Here is a 26,076-nt window from a genome sequence, read left to right as displayed (position 1 = left end):
TATGAAGAATTGTCTTGAAATCTTTCATCGACAGCTAGACCCTTCATAAGATTACTTTCATTCTGTTGCACAATTTTAGGGGCACAAGGCGAGCTATCTTGATAACCATATCTATCTTTAAAAGCATTGACAATGTCTTGTAAAGAAGTGAAAGAGTCTTCAGGACAATTATTAAACCAATTCAAAGCATCACCCTCTAAAGAAAAGACAAATAGACACATTTTGACATCTTCATGATCATACTGAGGAGATCTACAATATATGAACATTATACGAGTAAAACTCCATAAATGCTTTCTAACAGCGACTAAATCACCACCCGAGAACAAAGGCAATTTATGAATGGCCACTTCCGGAATATCATGGAGAACATCAGTAAAATGACACGGGGTAAACGAATAATCCATGATGAATAATGAGGGACCAAATGGACGATAGAGAGAGATCTCTGCTCAAGAAATTCAAGAGATGAAAGAAGTGGAGTCGCCACTTGAACATGAATCTAACTCTAGGATCCACATAGCAACAAACAATCAGATATAAGGGAGGGCTTCTTGTATGGGAAATAATAAATGGAAGGAATGGAATCGCCACCCAAACAAGAAATGATCCAAGAAGTCCAGGTGCTAAAGGTACGATTAAATGATATGACGAAAGATAGGGCGATGAAAAGATCAAATGATGCCAAAAAATGCTAGCCGTTTGACAGGCTAATGAATGGCGGAAAAGATGAGATGATGCCAAAAAATGTTGACTTTGCCGGCTCAAATGAATGATGACAAATGAGAAGATGAATGAGGAAATGTCGTTGAAACGCCAAGAATAAAATGTCCTTGGCAACGGCGCCAAAAAATGTTGTCGCACAAATTGTCCAGGCAGCGCGACAACGCTCAGACCGAGGGTTGTCACCCTGATCCCCAATCTCTCCGTTTAAGCAGTCTCCCTATAGTAGGCTAAGGGGGGTAGACCCTATGGGATAAAATAAGACCAACTGGGAATCAGCTGGCTTGGGAGACAAAGTAAGGGGATACAAGAACTTGATCGATTTTAGAATTTGATTAGATCTTTGAATGCTCAAGACCAATGCCTTATGGAGTTAATAAAAACCAAGTAATTAACTAGCTGCTGCTGCTTATGAAGTAATTTAATGATTGCTTGAAAAATTTGCAAAATATCCAACATGTAACGAGCATTATATAATCCAAGCAATGACTAATTTCACCAGATGCAAGATATTCAAAAAATGCACAGAACTCTAGCAATTAAATTTCAAAGAATCAAAATTCATTACTCAACCATGAAATTCAAATGCTGACCAGTTCATAAAATGATTCATCACTTTTAGATAGTTAATCTTTAGTTAAAACTTAAGCGCATTTAACTATATGAAAATGATAAATATTAATCCCACAATAGAAAAAAGGACATCAAAGGAATTTTCAATTTTCAATTAGTCTTTTTTCAAAGGCTTTTTTATTTTTTATGAAAATAAATCTAAAATCTAAATGAAACAAAGAATTGAAAATCTTTAAATAAATCAAAACCATTAACTTTTATGCCCCCTTTTTTCAGGATTTTTATATTTTTTATTATTTTTTAATATATTTTTTGTTTAAGGTCAGAATTTAGACAAATTAAAACTAAATTTAAATAAAACTAAAATCTAAATAAAAATTCAAATCTAAAACCTAAATTAAATCTAAAATTTTATTATTATAATTATTACTTTTTTTATTGATTTTTGATTATTTGAAATAAAACTAAACTAATCCAGAGGAATATCTAATTCTAAGACTAAAACTATAAAACCAAAAGTAAAAAAAAAGGTCTAACTCTAAAGCTAAATTTTAGTGCTTTTTGATTTTTGATTTTGATTTTTAAGTTTTTTTTATATTTAATATAAAAATCAAACAAAATGAAGCCAAATAAATCGTAACTTGAGGAATGAAAAATTCTAAACTAAAATCTGAATACATAAACTAAAAATATAATTAAATCAACAGATGCCTAACCCTAAACTTTACCATACACAATAACAAAAGAATCAATTTTTTATTTTTTATTTTTTTTATTGTGTGTAGGTGCAGGAGCGTGGAAGAGTAAGGAGGATGGACGTCGAGGGTTTCTTGGCAGCGTGCTGGTGAGGATACGATGGCAGGGGGCTGATCCAGGAGAAGAAGGGGAAATACACTGAGGCTGACAGCATGAGGAGAGGAGTGCGATGGGAGTGAGGGCAAATGGAAGACGACGGGGATGGGCAGTGCGCTGGTGATGGCTGCGTGGGGATTTCTTTGCAGGTGCCATGTGAGGGTGTGGAGCAGATGGGAAGCAATGACAAGCAACAATTTCAAGAGAGCTGGATGGAATCGTAGGAATGAGATGACCACAGGTTTTGAAGGGAGTGTGTAGGGAATGAAGGAGGGTTTAGGGAGTGAGGATGGCTCAGTTTTGAACGCTGGATTGAACAAAGGATTGAACGCTGGCAACACTTTTTATGACAACAAAATGGAGAATGCGGACTTGACTGCGTGAGGAGCAAAATAGTATTGCATGGGCAGCGTTGAAGCAATCCGCATGAAGAGTGATAGCAGATGAGGAGAATGCGTGGATATGGCAGATTTGCTGAGGAGAGGGTTTGAGGAGCGTGCCATGTGGAGATGAACCGGCAATGAAGAGAAATGCAGCAGTGTGGGATGGTCTCTGTGAAAGCAAATGGAGTTGTGGATATGCGTGGAGCAAAGAACGCAGAAATGGCAGCGTGAAGACTGAGGGTTTGTTGCAGGCCCAGGGCAGCGCATACCCTAAAAAATTTCGAAAAATTTCTTGCGAAAAAGAAACCCCAGACAGTAGACAAATGGCTTGGAAAACCTCAAATTTCTTGAGAAACCTTTTCCAGAAAACTTAATTTAGAATTTTTTAAATAAGCTGTCTCAGATTGTCAAATGAAAAACCCACAAAATTTTCTAGATCTTGAAAATACACCTATAAGAGCTGACTCTGAGGCCAGATCTTACCCTCCAGGGCTTAGATCTAGCTTCAAACAAAATCTCCTCTTCAGATCTGCAACCTGCAATAGTAAAACAGAATACCCAGAAACAAAATATGTAAAAAACAAAACTAAAAACCCTAAATCGGCTAAATAATTATAGTATTCACAAGTTAAAGACTCTAAGAAGCCAATTCTGTCATTATGCCACAGAAATATTTTTTAAGATTTTGAATTTAAGATGAGGTGCTTCAGAAAACCCTTCATGCATCCGCAACAAAAATTCTAATGATAAGCCCAGGATCAAAACCAGCTGGGCTCTTCAAAAAATGCAATCCTGGAGTTGGTTGGTTCAGCTGAGAACTTCCCCGAACACCCGGTAAACTCAAAATCAAGGATATCCTGCACAACTTAATTCAACCATTAAGAAAGAGAGAGAAAACGATACTAAAATCCAGATCTAATGGAGATACCTGCCATCATATTCAGAAATTTAACTATCATTCAAACCCTAGCAACTAAACAAGATACTAGTGTTTAAAATCACTCTTCATAAAACTATCATCAATGGGTGAAAATAAAATTATGCATAGAAATAAAACATCTTACAACATTTCCGAAAGAGTAACACCAACAAGATTTCAACCCCAAAGTCTTTCTTTATTGCACATGAAAAATGATTATAAGAGAGCTTTCTTTAGCACACGACTCTAAGATCGAATGATCTCAAATGACCCCTGAAACCCTAATTAAAGGAAAATTTCCCAACCGCTAGTTCGAGTGATCCATGTCAAAGTGATCTCGACCGTTGATGAGGATCAAAATCTCTTTTAATCTCATCCGTTGAAATTTTAAATGCATTTTAATATATTAAAAATTAAAATTTTGCTTTTATTTCCTCCAAACTTTGACTTATTATTATTTTATTTTATTTTTTAATTTTATTATTTTTTTTATTATTTATATATATATTTTTTATTGGACCCTCGAACTTAGCCTTTGGAAAAATCACCTAGGACCTAGGGCTTATGAGTGGATAAAACATTTTCTAACCCTCAAGACACTTTACATCATGATTTTTTACATTTTTACATCTGAAGGGGGGAAAACCCATTTGACATATATCCTCATTGACTACCCAGTTCTGCGACAGAAACATAATATAGCAGATCAAGCAATTTGTATTAAGCTAACCAAATAGTTAGAATTATCTCTAAAATACTTTTACATAAACTCGACCTAGCACACTAGGACTCCCCTAAGATTCTAATGACAAAATCTATTCCGGCTTTAGGGTTAGGCTGAAGGAAAACTCTGCTGATCATGGATCGGTGAGACAAAAACCTTCCGGAATGTAGATCATCACTAGAAAATTTGGTTCACCTAGGCAATTACATACATGACACAGATCTGCTAGGATTATTTACGATTTACACATGCAGACTGGGTTTACAAAATAACATGATCAGGCTGATGATGGTAGTCAAATTGCACGGACATGTCAATCAAGCGCTATCCCTTTTGTGAAAAAAAAGGGGCGTACTACTATGGGTCGTTGACATGTAGTGGTCAACAGGACCATTAAAAATAATTAGTTATTTTAATAAAACTGTCTGCAGGTGGAATTTCCCAAAACGATTTCTGTGTATTGGAGAATGCATGTGTCTAAGCCTCCCTGCAAATTTTGAGACTTAGAGCACATCTGATGCTACCAAAAATCAACAGTTTATTGGATATCTCTTGATGCATTTTGACATCTTTGGAGCTGAAATTGCGTTCTCTGTTGGAGCCATCTTCTTGATCTTGGATTTGGATATATCCCTTGTTGTCTTGTAAGTAATCTTGTTGAAGATTTTTGCATGAAAAATGTCTAATGTGTGGAAATTTTGTAACTACTTCTTTCATTTATGCCCTAATTATTGAATATCATTGTAAAAGATTGTTAGATTGCAAATTTGTGCATATTACTCCTTGATAACAAGTGGATGAATGTTCCTAGTGGAGTAAAACTTGTTTTTCTTTTATGAAAATCCATAAATCTTGGGTGGCTAAATGCTAGAGAGTGTTCGCTAGGGCATCATTTTCTAGCCTCCTTGAAGACAATTTCGACCAAATTTTGATTCACATAGACTCCATAGCCCAAGGACAAGTCACTAATCTGAGTAAATTTCGTGATCACCCTTTCTTCCCTTGTATTTTTCTCCAAATTTTTCAGCGTCCAAACCTAAACGACCTAGCTAGGGCTTCCTGCGAAATTCATTAGAGGGACTATTTTCGAATCCGCTTAAATAGGCTATTGCATTGGTGTCTCCTCTACTGATCCTCCAGGTTTCATGCAATTCCAATGATTCATTCTCGAGAAATCTCAAGTCCTAGATCCAACTTTGAAACTCATCTTGAACGTTTAGGTGTTTTGGCTTTTGTAAGGGTTTGTGCACATACTATTTGGAATAAAATTGCAGATCACACGAGGACTAAAAGTCATTAGCCGAGTGGAGCAATAGCAGCAGAAAATAGCTGTCCCGAGGTGACAGAAGCTGTTTCTAGCACCGTAGAAGCCAAGGAAGTGTGACATAGAGCCAGCCAGAGCCATGCAAAAGAAGTCGGGAACTGCGCAGAGCCTCAGAGAGATCAGCTTTGCTGACATAGAGGGCTAGACGCAAGGCATCCCAGGGCTGACACAGACCCATCTGGGGTGACACAGAGCCAGCTTGGGGCAGAGGGGCTGACGCAGTTCACAGAGAGGTAGTTGCTGGGGTCTAAAGGCTGCAGGAATATTGCAGAGTGGAGCTGGTGAGGTACTATAGTCAGAGCAGTGCCTGACAGAGTAGGGTCAAAGGAGTTGTTACCGAGGGTTTCTAGTTGAGGAACTTGGATCAGCAGTGCAATAGCACAAGACGATCAGAGTAGGGGGCATCTCGACAAGCGGCAGAAGGATTTTCAGGAGGGAAATCAGGACTCAGAGAGAGTCCAAAAGAGAACTTCTAGACGGGAAGTAGAGACTCAGAGGAGTCGAACAGAGAACTTCCAAGAGGGAAGTAGAGGGGTGTCATGGCACTACATAGGGTAAGAGACTAGGATAGGCTGGATGGAGCATCGAACTTCGCAGTCTGGAATGCTAGAATCTTATCAGTGATTGATAGGAATCGTGTCAAGAACTTCGCCTTGAAGGTTATAGCTTTCCCAGTCGACTTCAATGAAAATGAAAGGTATGAAGAGGCGATGGCGAGGGCCAAGTGCATTATCCTTGGCGGGGTCAAGAATCATGTTGTACCACATATAGCCGAGAAGGAAATGATAGTTGAGATGTGGGAGGCTCTCAAGAACCTGTACCAGCATACTTCTGTGCAGAGAAGAATGCTGCTCGAGAACCAGATGAGGTCATATTAGATGAAGAAGAGTCAATCGATTGACACACTCCTCGGAGGACTGAATGAAATCCGAGACCAGTTGACTGCTATAGGAGTGACACTGTATCAAGAGCTTATGGTGAGGACAACCCTGAATGCTGTCTCAAAAGATTGGGAAGTGTTTGTCCAGAGTATCCTAGGCAGAGCGATTCTCCTACCTTGGGATGAGATGTGGGCAGCTCTTTGCCAGGAAGAGATCAGACAACAGTCGAAGACAGGTAGCAGTAGCAAAGGGATCAAGGTCAAGCAGGAGGAGGAGGATGTGGCCCTAGCATTTGAGGGAAAGCAGGAGAAGCAGAAGAAGAAAGATCTCTCCAAGATCAAGTGCTTCCATTGTGAGGAGATGGTGTTGGAATTTCTAAGTCTAACCTGTTAGAAACCCTTCATGTACTTTCTGATTTATTCCTACCTACTTGTTCTATTAATTAACAAGTTATTTACCATGTAAATACTGGAAATAAATACAAGTACATGCTCAACAGATTACAGATCATCAACTGAAGGAAACAAAACAAGCACACAAGTAACACCGTTGTTTTTGGACCAATGTCCCCGGAAAAACCCAATGTGGGAAAACCAGTGCAACTATATGAGGGTTTTATTATTATGTAGTTTCTGAATACAATCTAGGTGCCAAAACTGACTCACCCAACAAAGAATAATCTCGGTAGTAGTACCTCTCCTTCGGAGACAGATGCTCTAGCTGAAACCCCGGATAAACACTTCGGCAACTCCTTAGCTCCAATCTGCCCCATGAAAAACCCCAGCGTCAGCCTCTAGGGACTGCGTCAGCCTCTTTTGCCCTCTCCGTCAGCTTTCTTGGCTGTTGCGCTGATCCTCCTGACACTATCTCTGCCTCTCTGCTTCTGTATTCACTGCCCCTCAACTGCAACTCTGATCACTCTTTCGACTTCCTCAGTAAACCTTGCCCCAGAAAGTCGAAATCTTGATCAACTCAGTGTGTTCGCCAAGTGACCCTCAAGCCTTCTCTTATACTTTTCTCATTAACAAATCAACGACTGAGATTAAGTCCCTGATCAATGGCTAAGATTAGATTTAGCTTGATCCATGAATTTTGGACCGTTCTAACACAATTTTATGTTAATTCACATTAATATTTTATTTTTCCTAAGTTTAGACTTAGGGACTCCATTAAAAATATTAATTATTTTAATATCTCCCAAACTGTTTAGAATATGCCCAAACCCTTTCTGGGTATTGGAGATTTCATGTGCCTTAGCCTCTCCACCAAATTTCGTGGCTAGAGCACATTCGATGCTACCCCAAATCAACAGATGGGTCATTATGCAACCCAATGCCCAAGGAAGAAGAGTAAGGGAGAGTCTTACGAGACTAAGGCAGTGCCAGCACGAGCAGAGAAGGAAGTTTTGACAGACGATGATTGTGCCATGAGTGCACACGCACCACTTGAGCAGAAGTGGGGAGACATCGAGCTGTAGTCAGGAGGATTACAGGCGATGAGGGGCAGGATCCTTGAGGTACCCAGCCTCTTGGATTAGACCTTGCTATGAGAGCCCCGACGAAGGGTAGCAGGACTGCCTGGGTGGGTAGAGACGGATGCGGATGGAGCGACAGAGAGAGCTACAATGTAGGAGTCCTGAGACAACGCAGAACTAGCAGGCTGCAACAGTGCGAGAGGAACATGAGTGTTGCACCAGTGCAGGACAACACATAGAGGTGTGCAACGGTGCGGGATGCAGGGAGTTGTTGTAGTAGCGCAAAGGTTAGAGATAGGGAGCACTTGTCAACAACAGAGGGAGCTTCAACATCAGTGGGTGTCTCTAGCCCAACAGGGAGGTCAATTGGGAGATCAGTTACTTACTTCTTAGTAACTGAGTTGCAGTGCAGCAGTGGGCAGCACGATGCAACTTGATGAGAGGAGGTGCAGTGCGGATGCAGTGCTGGGAGAAAGGACCATCAGCAGCATGCATGCAGAGGGAGCTGTCGTACAGATGCAACAGTGGTAGTGGCAGAACCATGGGCAGCAGGATGCAACAGTGCAGAGGATGTTGGGCAGGAAGGGCTAGCATCACCACAGGTACTGATGCCGGATGATCAAAGTAATACTCAGTGAGGAGTATTGCTAGAGCACAGTCCTCGCTAAGAGGGAGTGTTGATTTGGGGTAGCATCGGATGTGCTCTAGCCATGAAATCTGGTGGAAAGGTTGGGGCACATGAGATCTCCAATACCTAGAAAAGGTTTGGGTAGATTCCTAAATATTAATATGTATTAATATGAATCTGTGTTAGAATGGTCCAAAAGACATAGATCAAGCCAGATCTAATCTTAACCGTTGATTAGGGACTTAATCTCGACCATTGAGATGTCAACAGGAAAAGTATAAGAGGAGGCTTGAGGGTCACTTGGAGAACACACCAGATGATCAGTCATTTTATTCTCTAGAGCAGGGTTTGCTAAGAGAGATAGAATTAGTGACCGAGAGAGTAGCTGTGGGGCATTGAGTACAGAGAAATAGAGAAGATAGAGATTGTGTCGGGAGAGCAGCGCAATAACCAAGGAGGGTGACGTAGAGGCAACCAAGTGCTGTGCAGAGCACCAGAGGGGCAAGCGCAGCTGACACAGAGGCTCCCAGAGCCAACGCAGGGCCTCCTGGGGCTGACGCAAGACAAGAAAGGCTAATGCAGGGCCAGCGTGAGATAGAGAGGGGCTGACGTAGTCCAGATTGGGTAGACGCTGGGGTTGCAAGAGCAGTTTTGTGTTAAAGAGCTGCCGGAAGGATTATTGGCAACTAGGGCCAAACTCCATGTGTGTCATCTTATTTATGGCAACTGATATTTTTATTGGATCCCTCTCATTGAGAGGTGTAGGATTGATCTAAAGATCATCCGATTCTGATAAGTATTTATGAAGTTATAAATATATTTATGTTATAAAACATATTGTCAAGTCGGCTAGCAACTTGAGTAGGCTCAGAAGCCCAACCGACATGTCTATTCAACCTCTACGTTTTTAGTATAAATAGAAGAGGACTTGAAGTCATTTGGTACACTAACTTCATGTGATCTCCTCCTCTCCACGTCTTTGGGTTTTTGGTGAAGGAGAGACGCATAGAGGATACGCTGGCCTATGTACGAATGATGCCCTAGATCTGAACGCAGAAGCCCTAGAAACTGTCATGGAGACTCTATACGCACAACAATGAAAACATCTACGTGATGCCCTAATCCGTTGGCAATGGACTATACGCACAACGTGGACAGTCTATACGCTGTCACCTTATACGCATACGCAGTTATGTACGCACAACACTCTATATGTTGTCATTATACGCAGCAATGGAGAATCTTCGCATAAGGGAGCCGCATCCGTAGTAAGGTATTGACTGCACCGTGGTGCAGTCATGGCACTCTCGGCATCCTGTAACGTTCGCTGATCTGGCAGCGTGGGATCTGGCAGCATAGATCAGGCAATGTGTATTGAATGATCTCGGCATAAGGACACAGTCACCATGAATGAATACCCTCAACCTCCACACATCTATGATATACCTGTAGTTGATCTATTATAAAGTAGTTATACTAGAGCGTGGGATCCGTGTTAATGCCACGTAGCTGTAGGTGACAACGTGGTAAAATCCAAGGTTGTCTATGGAAAGAAGTAGTCTTGACACCAGATCTCGGTGGTTCTTCTGTAGCTGTTTAAGTATATTGAATAGCAGTATGAAGATAATCCAGTAACGTATCTATTGCAAACAGTGATCTGAATTACAAGAAGTGACAAGGGTAAGGATCTCGGTTGGATGAAAATCTCGGATGAAGGGACTGAGTTATCTCACACAGCAGTCCTGAAATATAGATCTCGGTGAAATCCGTATGGCAGTACAAACATCTTGTACAACAGTGACGTGGAGTATTAAATGATGTTCTAATATGCAGTCACAATGATCATAAGCAGTAATGTTTATGATGGTTACAGTCTCAACATAATGAGAATGATAAGGATGAACAGTCTCAGATCATGATGATGAATGATGCAGCATGATGGGCATGGGCAGCATGATGATGGGAGCATCTCAGTGACTAGGTGCAGCACAGTGACGGGTGCAACATGAGTACAAGCTGCAACACTATGTTAGATGAAGCCGTCACCTTGGAGAATCAGTTGAAGCAGAATGTCTTCAACTGATCTCAAGTATCATCGTTATAGGAGATGATCTATGCTCAGATCTTGATAAGTCAAAGTGTTGACTTCTATTGTAAATGTACTATCTCTCTCTTTCTCTGCTGAACTTTGAAGAACATAAAAGAAGAATTTATCAAGGGTTTCCCCACATTGGGGTTTGTCCCTGGCTAGCGCCACATCTTGTGTCCTCTTGTCTTGGCTTGTCTTCTGCGATTTATATTTATGTTCTATCTGCAGTTTACTTTAATGCTGATGTGATTGCTAATCTGAAAAGGATATTGAGCTAACTATGAAAATTGAAATAAATTGCTCTAGCATAGAACATAGCTAAACTTAATAGGTTTCAACCAAGAGATTTCTCTCAAACTGTGAGATATAGCTGCTAAGAAAATTCTCTGTTGGGTAGGCCAGTTTTGACACCCAGATTGTACTCTGATATTGCTTAATAAGAAAACCCTCAGATAGCTGCACCGGTTTTCCCGCATTGGGTTTTTCCAGGGACATTGGTCCAAAAATAATGGTGTCATGTGGTGTGTTTGTTCTTGTTTCTTTTAGTTGCTGATTTGTAATATGTTGAGCATGCACTGGTGTTTATTTTCAGTATTTACTTTGTAAATAACTTGTTAAAGAAAAATAACAAGTAGGTAGGATAAATCATAAGAAGTGCATGAAGCGTTTCTAACTAAGAAAAGTTAGAAACTTCAACAACCACTCCCATCCGTGAAACTCCGTAAAGAGCAGGGGACACTCATTGAGGTGACAATGGGTTTTTGTCCCATTGTTGTCATTTGGTTTAGTAATTTTCCCTTAGGTGCCGTCCTAGGACCCCTGCTAGATTGTGGCAACAGGCCCTCCTGGTTAAGTTGACCTAAAGAGGCAACTTTTCAACCTCCTAGACATGTATATATACAAGGCAATTCAACCTCATTTGATCAACCATCCATCACATCAATTTTTGTGCCAAGATGAAGAAGATAACCAATCAAAGTCAAAGGAGAGAGAGGACAGTCAAAGGAAAGAGAAGAAAAGTTGATTTCTTCCCTAATTATGTTCACACATAAAATTTTTCTGAGGCAATTTCTGTGATATTGCAGGCCTGCAATTTCAGGAGATGACCAAATTTTTGAGATTTGACCAACGTTGACTTCTATTGACTATGATTTGTTGGAGATGGATTGGAGGAGGGTTGACTTGGGTCTTTGTGACAATCTTGGTCTTGGTCTTGGATTTTTGATATCTCAATTTGATCTGATCCTATAAGAAGAAGGTTTTCTTGGGTTTTCCTGCTTGTGGGGTTTTTCCCTGGCTTGGAGTCTAATTTCTTGTGTTCGTTGTCTCTTGTGATCTTTATGTTTTGTACATTTTGGTAATTGCTTGATGAAGAGACTATAAATTTAATAAGAAGCCAACAAACATTCACAAGTAATTATCAAGTTAAGATAAATCTACCCTAATCTACAAGCATCCTGATTTCTCAACAACCTTAGGACTGGGCCCTTTTAATGAGGTGGCATAGTTCTAGCCTCGATATTTCTTCATTTTTTAGCATTACATCCTCTTTAACTTTAGCTTTTTTGGGGTATCACTGTTCTTTAATTTTTTTCATTTAGACTCTGCTACGTGACATTTGATAAGTCAAATATAAGTGGTATAATATCTTTTTATAAATGGGATGGTAGTGAAAGGGAAACGATGGAAAATGTTAAGTATGGTTAAGATATGTGGTATGCTACTCTACTACATCACTAGTAATACGATTTGGCCTAAGTCAAGACAACACTTATTAAGGGCAATTATGTGCCCCCATGGTACACAAGACATAATAATAAATTCTTTATTGTTAAGACATGCTATTAGATCATATAAGAATTTTATTACTTTCACAACAACTCAAGAAACCATTAAGAAATACACACATGAAATCATAGCACATCAATTGGAAAAAAGATCACCATGAAGTATTGTTTGCGAATGCACATATAATTTGAGGTGTAATGCATAGGAGCTGATATACCCAATGTTGTACTTATCATGATGATATTAGAATTATCGTGATAATATTGCCAAAACCAACCTAGGTGACAATATCGGCAATATTTATCACAATAATTTTCCCTTTTGAAATTATCATGATAACTTGGAAATTACTGTTTTGTTTCTGTCAGGTTCAAGTTATAACCCAATTTTTGCTCTATTAACCCTCATTTTTTAAAAGTGAGTTAGGGGATTGAGCTGTGAGGATATTGTGATTATTTCCCATCAAATAAATAAAGAGAAATCTATTATTTTCTTTTTCCATGATTCATCTCATGAGATACATACCCTAGTAGTTAATGGTAATATTAAATTCTTAAACATTTCTCCTTTATCTTTCATATGGAGAAAGCATAAATTTAGATCCCATTCAAAATTCAGCAAACTTATTAGTTTTCAAGATTTCAGGATTGACAAGATTGCAACGGTTCTACTGGGTTCTGTGATATATGAGTGTATGGAACTGACATTTAATCATGCACACCAAGCCCTCTATGCACCCCGATGTTGGTGGCATTGACTATTGGACTCCTCTGCCATGACCCTAGTAAAAATGTACACTTACTTAAGCAAAATCATTGATCCAGCATGTTAAGCTTTTTCTATCTTATTTTAATGCTTAGAGTGTGACCTCGATGAGGAGGATCCCAATATAGGCAATGGATTTGATGTTATGTAGCTATTTGTCATAGCGTGATTGTTTTTTTGTTGGACTTTAGAAGCCATTTAGTGTCTCTTTGTTGATCTATTTTGATTCAAAGATGGATTGCGCTCGGTGCTGATTTGGTTATACACACCCTTGCAATATACATGAGAAATTTTGCATATTTGTGTATAATATTTTGGATTTATATGGATGCACATGAATTATATTTTTTTTCAAATTTGAATATTTTATGTATTTTTTGGTCGACCAATCTTTTGGTCTGGTTCTGATAACATTGCTGAGAATTTTGTGACCATTTTCCATTAAGAAAAAAGGGGAAATACATTGTTTTTATTACTATGATTCATCTCATGAGATACATTTATATTTGTTTTGGTGTGATTTTGTATTATTCTATCATATCATCTGACTGAGGACAAATATCATATTTCAGTATCAATTCAGATGTACCACCTAACATCTTATACAACTTATATCAATTTTATTTTCATATTTATGTAGCAATGTGGTTTTTAATGTTGATTTTACTTTAGAAGTTAAAATATTGAAAAAATGATTATTTTTGTATTTTTTAAAATTTCCTTATAATTTTTTATAATTTCTGATATTTTACCAGTACTGCCAATAATTTAAATTTCACACCGTTGGTGCTAAATTGCCAATAATGATAAATGTAACATTGGATTTAGCCAATAATGATAAATGTAACATTGGATATACGATCATAAAGTTCTCATAGGTGATGTAGTTGCCCTTGAAATGTCAACACTACCTTCAATAGATCATGCTGACAATTTTCTTTTGGTATTTCTCTTGGTCTCATTGTTAAGTTTCTTCCACGAAAGAGTGATCGATAATTATAAACAAATATGTTGCCAAGCAATCAAGCAACAATAAGATATTCCATGATTTCTCCTTAAGGATCAACTGGGATAATGGACTAAAATTAGCGCTAAGGGCCATCGGAATACTTTAATATTGATGTATTCATGATATTAATTATCGATCACTTATATTGTTGTTGCTGTTGATACAGTACTATATATTAATATTTATATTAATTTGGTATATTAAGTGAACTTTTGTGGAGACTGTTCAAATCATTGTACTTGTTTGTTCCAGTAGGAAATTCTGGTCAGGTAGTGACGCTGTATGGAATTCTAGGCATAAATCAATTCTTACGGCTTCTTCTGTTGTTGAAAATCATGTTTCATTTTTGGGATGGTGAAACAAAAGTTACGTTTCCTCTTATAATGTATACACGAAATACTCTTCAAGTTGAATCCAATGTGGGGCCCATCCACTACACAAGGGGAAACTGTTTTTCTCTTATGAAACATGCTTACATAATGTTTAATGCAATGTGGGGCCCATCCATTACACAGAAGGGAAACGGTATTTATCTATTGAAAAATGGCTACATAATGTTTCCCAGGGACTAGTCATCTTCCCCCTGTTTCTGTATCATTTCTGGTCTATGGGGAAATTTGGGGAAATTATGCTGTTTCAGTTATAATTGGATATTATCTGTTTTTACGTGCTATATTGGTCTACTCATTTATTATGACATCTTCAAGCCGTCACTGGTTTTGAAGGTTGGTGTTGACTCTTAACTAGGCTCCGAAATTGATCTTGGGAGGCTGCTTTGAAATAAACACCCTTTTCAGCTCATCTGTGTTTGTACTGCTTGTTGCTAAATCAGAATGCTTTATTTTTGTTGATGTAAGTGCAAATGTCGTAGAAGCTATTGAAATTTGTCATCTGCTGATTCCTGCAACGTATTTCGTTTTCTTTTGTTGCTTTCGTTCCTATGCAGACAAGTGAGTTTCATGTTGCTTTTCTTTTCTATGGATTTCAGGGACCAAGTCTTTCAAATAGAGTGGAGTCCGATGAATGAGACAATATTAGCTTCCTCTGGTGCTGACAGAAGACTCATGGTTTGGGACCTTGCAAGGTTGTCTTTTGCACACTTTATATCAACTTCTGGTAGACTTGATTTTGTTTATATAATCATACAAAACCTATGATTAAAAGTTCATGCTTTATGCTGTATATATATATATATATATATATATATATATATATATATATATATATATATACCGCTCGTTTAAAGGTCACCTCTGCAAAGTAGCCAGGAAATGGATAGGAGCAGTGCTGCAAATATCTCCAATTTCTACCAATTTTTTCTGAATTTTTTGTGTTATTCAGGCTGTCAAATTTTCTGAAACTTTCAGGTTCAGGTTTATGCTTGCTGATATTTTCTGATATCTCTGTTAAGTTTATTTCTGGACCGTAAGTGATATAGTCTCTAAAACAACATTTGCAACATTTGATACAACAGATAAAATGGTCAGCATACTGAAATATGGGAGACTTTATTTTCAATTCAACAAAAGGATATACGTTTCCAATTATATATTGTCTAGAAGCAATTACCTTAGTGATTAAAAAGTGAAATTTATTAATTTAGAAAACGGAGACAACCTCAGATGCAAGGAAAATTGGGGAGTTTTTTTTTTATGTTTTGGTAAAAATTGAGGCATATTCTAAATTCTAATACAAAATCAATTAATTTAAAGATTTAATGGAGAGGTAGAGATTTTTCCCCTTCTTGGGTGTGGAGGGCAAGTATGTGACCGAGTCCCTCTTCCACCTGATGGAGTTGAGGACAAACCTGTGTTGTCAAGTTATTAATAAAACAACAGATGTTAATTGCAAAAATCTTGCTTAAAACCATTGAAAGTTAGCAATAAGAAGGTACTGGTGTAAGCTGATGAACAATGAGAAGCTCCAAATTTCCTTGCTACATGATACCATTAGGCCATACCATTATTCTTACGGCATTATAGCGAGTTATATTTGCCATTAGGCCATGCCTCGTTTCTCTTAATTGGGCCTTCCTTCCACCTGAATTCTTTGAATTGGTTTTCCGACTCAAGAAATGAACTGTTTTGAGTATGCTACATTTTGCTTCTTACAAAGGACTGTGTTTAGAGAGTCAGAGACCTCTCTCCACGGATACCAACCATCTCTTACTAGATTGGCACATCCCTTTGATGGGATTTCATTCCACATTTAATACTTCCCTTCTATCTGCATCTACAAGTGATTTGAACAGTCAAGGCCTTTATAGACAACTCCTCCTCAACTCAGGGATCGTAACCAATGCACCATTTGATATTTTGAAGCACCAAATGCTGTTACTTCACAGGTCCCAACATTTGCTGAGGCTCTGATAATTCCACGGAAGCTGGCTGAAGCCTACTTGCCATGCCTTCAAAATTTGCTTGAAAACAATGAGCCCTGATTTCCAAAACAACTGCATTTCAAATCACTTTTTTCAAAGTTAATGGAACCCTAATCCTGCTTTTGTGCTGAGATATGACTGTTGTATCTGATGATATTTTACCAAGGTGCATTTCTAATTTTGTAGTGAGAACCCAGATTTCCCATTTAATTTTTGGTGCAACTCCTTGGATTGAATGGCAAGCAGCCCTAGCCAGCTTGATCTTTTTCTAAAATGCTAATGTTGCAAGATGCCAAAAGGAGACCCTTTTTAACTCCTGGTTTCTCACATTAATAAAGCTTGCAGATATTTTCTCATAATCATTATGGCTGGAGGCTACGAGTTTTGGTACTTCTGTAAATTTTGAATCATGAGAATCTATAGAACTGACCTAGGTTCAAATCAAAAGAACAAAAGTACTCAATACTGAGGGTATTCTGCACTTGCTATGCCTGGATGTTTAAAGTGTCTGGTTTCTTAATAAATCATGACAAAATAAAGCATCATGGAAGATGCAAACAACTCATTACTCTGGTTTGTATTATTATTTGACAGTTATTTTTGGACAAAAGTCCCCGGAAAAAGGCAACTTGGGAAAACCAATGCAGCAACTGAGGGCTTTTATTATTAAGCAGCAGTGAAATAATTTGAGTACAGCCTATGGATGCCCAGCTGGCTATCGAATCAACAAGTATCCGACAAAAGTAATTAGAGAGAAAATTCTCACTCCACAAGCAATCCCGACACTGGCTCCTCCAAGAAATATGGCCATCCAAACCCTTATGCAGTCCTTGCACTGCCTCTCGTACGTGTGGCTCTGTTCAGCCTCTGATCAAGCTGTCCTACTTGTCTCTACTACTGGAAGTGACTTTTCGGGCCTCTGGAAGCTGAATTGATTTCCTCTCCTGCTAAATCAAACTGTTCTGCTAAAGCTTCTGCGCAATCCTTGCACAACTTCTGTGTGGAATACTTCTGTCACTTGTTGCTGCCTCTTCGTATTTGGAAAACTTCCTCCGAATCAGTCTCCTTGCCCCTCTCTGTCTTTGCTTCCTTCTCTGGCTCGAACTCTTTCGACAATTGTTGCCGCTCTCTGGAAATTGAACTGCTTAAGGAAATCGATCACAAGTGTGTGTTCTCTATCTACCCATCGACCTCCTCTTATAATCTCCACTTGGGACTCTAACAACCAAGATTAAAACATAATCGATGGCTGAGATCATTTTTAGATCGATCTGTGTGAGTTTCTAGATAATTCACACCTTTCTGGATTGTGATTGATTAATTAACCCCTTTTCCTAAGTTTAGGCTTAGAAAATATTTAAAAATAGGCTAATAATCTAATTGAAACACTTCTAAGTGGAATTTCTAGAAATGATTTCTGAGTTATGGAGAACTCCTGTGTTTTAGCCTCTCCACAGAGTTTCGAGACTAGAACACCTTTGATGCTACAAAAACTCACATTGGGAGGATGACATCACCCTTGGATGACACATAACTCACACATGTGGGTTAATTAAGGCATAATTTCATGTTATTTCATTGATTTAACTATTTGTGGGAGACAACTTGTGACCTATCGAACTTGAATCATTGATTATTATTATTATAGGGTTTTTTAGACTAAAATTAGGGAAGTTAACCTAGTAGCTCCCATATAAATAGAAGGTTGTTTACCCTTGGATTTATTGTCACACTTGGAGATCAATTGTTCTAGCTATTTGTGTCTTCCCTCTTGTGCGCTATGGAGCACTAGTGAAACAAACTTCTCTTGGATGCTATTTGTGGATGGTTCTATCTTTGGGATGATTATTGGTGATTTTTGATGATATGTGCTTGTGAATGTGAGTTATCTTTTTCCAATATTTTTTTGTTGTTGATGAATTAGAGTTTAACAAACTTTTCACTAAGGTTTTGTTGATATTTTCACTAGAATACCTTTGCATAGGATTTTTCATCAAGTTGTCTTGAGTTGACCTAGGTTTAACTCCTGTTGAAAATTGTAACTAAGTTTGGTCTTCATAATGACGTGAAATTGTGATTTTATGTAATTGATGAAAATAAGAAAAATAAAATTATTATTGTAATGCTTGTCTCATGGGTTTCATGAGCAAGGAATTTTATTTTAGTGATGGCTCCCATTGTAAGCCTTTAGGTTGTTGTTAGTTTTTGGTAGCATCGGAAGCGCTCTAGCCTTGAAATTTGGTGGAGAGGCCAAGGCACATGAGTTCTAAAGAATCCAGAAACCGTTTGGTGAAATTCCACCCGGATTGTATTTTATTAAAATAATTAATATTTTTAATGGAATTCCTAAGTCTAAACTTAGGGAAATTAAAATATTAATGGGTATTAACCAAAATATGGGTGACAATGATCTAGAAGGCGGATCAAGTCATGTTTTAATCTTAGCTATTGACTAGAGACTTAATCTCGGCTGTTGAAGACTCAACAGGAAAAGTATAAAATGGAGGCTTGAGGTTCATTTGAAAACACACATAGAGAGATTGAGGAAATCGATTTTCTGAGGTGAGAAGTTCTGAGGAGGAAAATCGGTTGAGGAGATCTTGTAGCTGAGGGGCAGAGAGAATCCGGGAGGACTTTCCAGAAAATACAAAACAGAGAGGCGAAGAGAGCTTACAGAGAGGCAGCACAGTAGCCGGGAGAGCTGAAGCATTAAAGCTTCATGTCACGTAGAATCCAGAACTGACGGAACAACCGAAACTGCCGGAACTACCGAAACAGCCGAGAGAGCTGATGCAGAGGCAATGCAGTAGTCAGGAGAGTTGACGCAGAAAACCTGCCTGTCACGCAGAATCCAGAACTACCGGAACTGCTAGAACAACTGGGAGAGATGACGCAGAGGGTAGAGAAGGTGACACAAACCAACACAAAACTAGCAAGGGTTAGCCAATCTTGTGCCGGATCAACCAAAATTCTGCAAGCGAAGTGAGGTAAAACTCACTCAGTTTTTTCGCTAGTATTTTCTCTATAAATGATTGCTAGATGAACATCCTAGATTTGTATTCAGATATTTCTCCTGCATAATAATAAAACCCTCAGAGCTGCTGCACTAGTTTTTCCGCATTGGGTTTTTCTAGGGACTATTGTGTTCAAAAATAAGTGTGTCCTATGTATCTTGTTCTTTGCTCTGTTTTCTGTTTCATGAGATCAAATATTTAATTAGTGTAGGTTGTAGAAGTAATTTGCTTCAGTATTCAGGAGAATAACTTGATGAATGTAATTTAAAAATCAAGTAGGGGAAGTAGATTCAGATTTGCTGCAGTAGGGGTTCCTTCGAGTCTAGGAATTTTCACATGGTATTAGAGGATTGATAACAGGAAGAGTAGATCCAGCGCTGAGCAGAGAGGCCAATCGCTGCATTTGGCAGCAATTCGAATCCCCTTGAAGGGATTGTGCAGTCCTTGTCGGGAAGCAGATCCGAGGAAATCCCTCTTTGAGTGAGATGATAGAGAGGTACGATTTCCAGTTTGTGAGTTTGCAGACGCAAAGGTAGTGACGCAAAGCCTCAACGCAGTGCTTGAAGGGCGCAATTTTTGTCGGGGTAGAAATCTGCTGGAAAAGAACGAAGACACGTAGAAGGGGAATTTTCTCGTCAGGGAACTTTTCGCTAGAAAGTTCGAATTTCTCACTTGCTGAGCAGCTGAGTAGTGCTAAGTAGTGACTAGAGGAGTTAGTTCGATAGTTGGGTGAGATGGCATGGCATGGGCTTAGAGATCAGGACAGGTTGGAAGGTGCTTCCAACTATGTCATATGGAAGACCAGAATCTTAGCTGTTTTGGAGGAATATGATCTCTTGAGGAATATGATCTCAAGGCCTACATCAATAGTTTTGTAGTTGTTCCTGTTGACAACGATCAAAAGAAGAAGTACAAAGCTGAGCAGGGGAAGGCAAAAAGGCTCATTCTCAATGGAGTTCAAGATCATGTGGTCTCACACTTGCAGGGCAAGGATATAGACCGGGAGATGTGGGAAGCCTTGTCTTCTCTGTATGAAGGCTCTTCTGAACAACGGAAGATGTATATGGAGCAGAGGTTGCAGCGGACCTTGACTCAGAAAGGAGAAGGGGTGAACCTCTATTTTTAGTGTCTTCAGTACACTAGAGACCAACTTGCTGCAGTGGGGTCCACTTCTCAGCCAACCGCGATGGTGAGGATAGCCCTGAATGGAGTCTCAGATGAATGGCAAGTTTTCGTCCAAAGCATATTGGGCAGAGAAAAACTACTTTCATGGGAGGAGATGTGGGCGATTATTCAACAGGAGTTAAGGAGGGACCTAGTGAAGGCCAACCTTAGTGGTAGCAGTGGGAGTGGCACAAAGACGAAGGGGGAGGAGGAGAATGCAGCTCTAGTATCGAAGGGATAGCAGAAGCCAAAGCGAAAGAAGAACATTTCGAAGGTGAAATGTCTTAGTTATGGTGAGATGGGCCACTATGCATCCTAGTGTCCTTTGAAGAAAAATGACAAGGATGAGAAACATGATCCTAAGGTTGCTTCAACAAAGATTGACAAGGATGAGTTTGCCATGAGTGCCCACGCATCTCCAGGAGAGAGATGGGGTGATATTGAGTTGTAGTCGAGAGGACTACATGTGGGCAGGATCCTTGAGGAGTCCACCTCTTGGATCAATTCCTTGCTATGGGAGCCCAAGATTCAGTAGCAGCGAGATGGACTTAGTGTCAGATGATGCAGTGGAGTGTTTGGAGGATAGATGCAGTTGGCACAGTGTAGGAGTCAACAACAACGCAAAAGATTCAAAGGGTCAGAATCAGGAGCAGTTAGATTCCAACATTCATTGTATTATGTTGAACATAGTTAAGTTCAACTAATTTTGGATGTTTTTCAGTTGCTTCTCTCAACAACTGAGTTGCAGTACGGATGCAGTGTTAGTAGTGGCAGTGCTAGCAGCATAGCAGATGCAGCGTTTGAGAGGGAATTGTAGTATAGATGCAGCAGTGGTAGTGGCAGTGTCATGGGCAGCAGTACAGTAGTAGCAGTAGCACAATGTTGGTGGCAGCAGTAGTGCAGAGAGAAGATGCTTCAGAAACAAAGCAGCATGCTAGTGGACATTGTTGCTAGAGCACTTTCCTCGCTAAGAGGGAGTGTTATTTTTTGGTAGCATCGGAAGTGCTCTAGCCTTGAAATTTGGTGGAGAGGCTAAGGCACATGAGTTCTAAAGAACCCAGAAACCATTTGGTGAAATTCCACTTGAATTATATTTTATTAAAATAATTAATATTTTTAATGGAATTCCTAAGTCTAAACTTAGGGAAATTGAAAAATTAATGGGTATTAATCAAAATATGGGTGAGAATGATCTAGAAGGCGTATCAAGTCATGTTTTAATCTTAGCCATTGATTAGAGACTTAATCTCGGCAGTTAAACACTCAACAGGAAAAGTATAAAAGGGAGGCTTGGGGTTCATTTGAAAACACACACAGAGAGATTGAGGAAATCGATTTTCTGAGGTGAGAAGCTCTGAGGAGGAAAATCGATTGGGGAGATCTTGCAGCTAAGGGGCAGAGAGAATCCGAGAGAAGGACTCTCCGGAAAATACAAAACAGAGAGGTGGAGAGAGTTTGCAGAGAGGCAACACAATAGCCGGGAGAGTTAACGTAGAAAAGCTGTCTGTCATGCAAAATCCAAAACTGTCGGAATAACCAAAACTGCTGGAACAACCGGGAGAGCTGATGTAGAGGCAACATAGTAGCAGGGAGAGATGATGCAGAAAAGTTGTCTGTCGCGCAGAATCCAAAACCACAGGAATAGCCAAAACTGCTAGAACAACCAGGAGAGCTGATGCAGAGGGTAGAGAAGGTGACGTAGAGCCAACGCAGAAATAGTCGGGTTAGCTAGTCTTGTGCCGGATCAGCCGAAATTCTGCCGGGTGAAGTGAGGTAAAACTCACATTTTCTGCCAGTATTTTCTCTGTAAAGGATTGCTAGATGAGCATCCTAGATTTGTATTATGATATTTCTCCTCCATAATAATAAAACCCTCAGAGCTGCTGCACCGGTTTTCCCGCATTGGGTTTTTCCGAGGACTATTGAGTCAAAAAATACTTGTGTCCTATGTATCTTGTTCTTTGCTTTGTTTTTTGTTTCATGAGATCAAATATTTAATTAGTGTAGGCTGCAAAAGTAATTTGCTTCAATATTCAGGAGAATAACTTAATGAATGTAATTTAAAAATCAAGTTGGTGAAGTAGATTCAGATTTGCTGTAGTAGGGGTTCCTTTGAGTCTAGGAATTTTCACAGTTGTGTCATCTAGTCATAAAAGTCTTTGTCATGTATGAAGGACCCTTCTTGGGCATATTATATTTATATATGAGTCAATGGAAATGTCAAGTAGCCCTCCAAGACCAAGCACAAGCACTTACCTCAAGTCGGCTTCAAAAAGGAATAATGTAAACTCTCCAAAGGACATGTTAGCTCACATATACTCATGTTGGCTCATTATGATGGGAAACTACTATTTATAGCCAACTTAGATTTCATTCTACATAGATTTTCGGTCATACATCTGAAGCATAACAAAAAAGTGCGAGAAACAGGAGTAGAAGCCTCTCAACCAACATGGGAAGGAGGAGGAGAATACGAGCTGTTTTGGCACTGATTTTTGGTTATTTCTCCTCACACGTGTCTGATATTAAGGGTTCTGAAGTAAGGTTTCCACAGTCAGCAAAGAAGCCAAGAAGAAGTTCTCCATACCAACATACATGCTAGCCAAAGTCACAAGATAGTATCTCCTAGTCAAGCGAAGAAGGTAGATACCTCCTAACAACCCACACGTGTAAATTATAGAGGTACAGATAGGCCGAAAGTTGCAGATCTGTGGAAGAGACTAAAAATTTCAGAAGTGCAGACAGTTTGACTTGCGTTGACTATAGGAGGAAAGTGCTACAAGTTTGTTTCAAGAAGGATCTCATCAAGGAGGTTTGTGACTTGGTCTTGGAGTGGCACAAAGGTCTAGGGTCTTGGTCTTGGTATTCGTCAATTGGAATCTCTATAAGAAGAAGAATTTGTTCAGGTTTTCCTCTCAAGAAGGAGAGGTTTTAGCCTTGGCTAATAGCCTATATTCTGTGTCTCTTGTCTCCTTATGGTTTATGCATAGGTAGTTGTTTGATGAAAAAGAACACTAATAACATAAGCAAAGAAAGATCCTAATCTAAGAAAGTAAAAATCATTCACAAGCAGTTATCTAAAGAAGAGAAATCACCTAATCTCTATGCCCTAGATTTCTCAACAACACCCTCCCTTTGAATCTTACAAGAAGATAGAAAGACGCTAGGGTTAAAGGATTTAGGGACATTAATTCGTCTCCCCTAGTTTATTTGAATCCACATCCATCTCTTTTTGCCAAGGATTTTTACTCCTAGACTCCATTATCCCTAGATTGAGAAAGGCCCCAGTCTTATCTCTTGTGTGAATCTTTTAAAACCCTACATATTTTCTTATTTTATTTGATCTAAGGGTGAATTATGGTTTATTTACGACAAAATCATACATTTTCAACATTGTTTATCATGGATGTCATTGTCCTAGGGTTAGTATTTGTTTGAAATTGATTAGAAAAACAAAAATATTAATTTACATACATTTGTCAGCCATTATTTAGGGTCAAGACAAGGTTTTTTGTGTTGCAATGCATATTTGTACCACAAAAAATTTGTTGTAATATATTCTCTTGCTTACTCTTTATTTAGCCCTAATTTTATACTTTTTATCATAAATTTTCAAAGCCTTTTCTTTTTGCTATTATAAATTATTTGCTTGCTGCAATTTTTGGTTTAAAACCCTATTTTATGACAACCAAGTATAATTTCTTGATTGTATGTGTTTGGGAACTTAAATTGAGTCTCTTTTGGTTGACCTAAGCCTCTAGATCAAACCATAGGAACCCTTAAACTCATAATCTTGGAATTATACCTTAATCCACTTGAAGCCTTAATTGCTATATCTTTATGTTGGTTAGAACCCTTGGGGGCATTTCACTTAAGTTAACTTCGGTTACTCAATCCCTAAGATCTATTAGAGAAGCCTCACTTGTGGTGGATTATGTCCATCACCAAAATTAGGAAAGTGGTTGTTGAGATGGTAGTGGTAGTACTCCCACTCTTGCACTTAATATAGGTTGCTTAGTGAGGCTTTGAGCTAGATTTTGCGATAACAATGCCCTAGTTTTAATCATTACATTGAAGACTAAAAATGCCATGATGTTTGGACTCTACGTGGGAATATGGTGAACTCGGGGTGGTGGGGTCGGGGGAGGGGGAGGGGAGTTCAATAGGCAAAAGTTGAATTGCTAGTTGTGTGGCAAGGAAATGATGGGGGGAATATCCTGGTTTAAATACCACCTTGCACAAATTTTGGGACATGAAGTGGGAATCTACATATGAGCAAGCTGCAAAATCATCTGTGTTGCCAACAAAGCACTTGCAGATATGGATTTAGCTAGAGAGAACATGGAAGATGTAAAAAGTCAAGTTGCAAGGGGAGGAGTTACAAGAAATAGGGGGCTAAGAAGTGAAAATGGTTGTTAGCATCACCTTCCAAAATGGTTGGTCCCTCATCAACCTTGTTTTTTTTGTTCCTTCAACCACACCTGGGGCACAACCTTCTGTCAGGTTGATGCCTAAAATATAGAAGGAAGAAGCTAACAAGCTGATGGGTAGGTGTTTTCTATGGAGTGATATTCCTTTCAACATTGCTAAGAATAATCCATTCTGTTAGCCTATGTTTGATGTTGTTGTTGACCTAAGTTATAAGGCCCCTCCTTATGATGAGTTGAGAGGGTCTGCTCTTCAAAATGAAAAGGCTAATTGCACTATTAGATTGGAGTTGAAGGCATCATGAGTAATCACAAGATGCACTAGGATGATTGATTAGAAGGGTATGGCCCTTTTTAACTTCTTAGGTAATTGCTCCAGGGAGACAATGTTTATTAAATCTGTTGATGTATTTGCACATATTAAAGATGCAACATTGTTATGTGATTTGTTAGACATGTTCATTTATTAGGGAGGTCCATGGAATGTTGTCCAAGTCATAAGAGATAACATTGTGAATTATGTCATTGTTGGAAGGTTGTCTATGTTGAGGTATCCTACCTTGTTTTGGACTCTTTGTGTCACATGTTGTATTGATTCGATTTTAGAGGATACGGGGAAAATTCCTTATATCAAGGATATGATTGAATCAACTAAGAGCATAACAAAATTTATATATAAACATGCATTTGTGCTTAGCATGATGAGAAGGTTTTACAAATAACAAGGAGTTGGTGCATCTTAGCATCACATGGTTTGCCACTAGCTTCATATCTGTTCAGTATTTCTTGACTTCTATGTGGGATGTGAAGAGAATGTTTCTTTTAGAGTGACATGCTTCATCACTTAGTTGTAAACCAGAGGAGGAGGCCATGTGCAAGCTAGTTTCATATGGGGAGATCTTTTGGGTGGGAATGGGGGAGGTGTATGCCATTAGCGAACGTTTGGTAAAGGTTCTTTG

General features: G+C 38.9%; 1 protein-coding gene across 1 annotated transcript in view; it reads left to right on the top strand.

Annotated features, from left to right (window-relative positions):
* The window catches only part of LOC149190959 (histone-binding protein MSI1-like), a 235,767-nt gene that overhangs the window by 196,441 nt on the left and 13,250 nt on the right, over positions 1-26,076 (top strand). Inside the window, exon 5 of the mRNA XM_089412317.1 lies at positions 15,121-15,216. Within this exon, the coding sequence (XP_089268443.1) occupies positions 15,121-15,216 (96 nt within the window). The remainder of the gene's footprint in view (positions 1-15,120; positions 15,217-26,076) is intronic.

Source organism: Pinus tabuliformis, chromosome 3_1, assembly GCF_031772625.1.
Source record: "Pinus tabuliformis cultivar Carrire ecotype Pingquan chromosome 3_1, CPIR1, whole genome shotgun sequence".
Classification (NCBI taxonomy): Eukaryota; Viridiplantae; Streptophyta; class Pinopsida; order Pinales; family Pinaceae; genus Pinus; species Pinus tabuliformis.
This window is presented reverse-complemented; position numbering and strand designations above follow the sequence as displayed.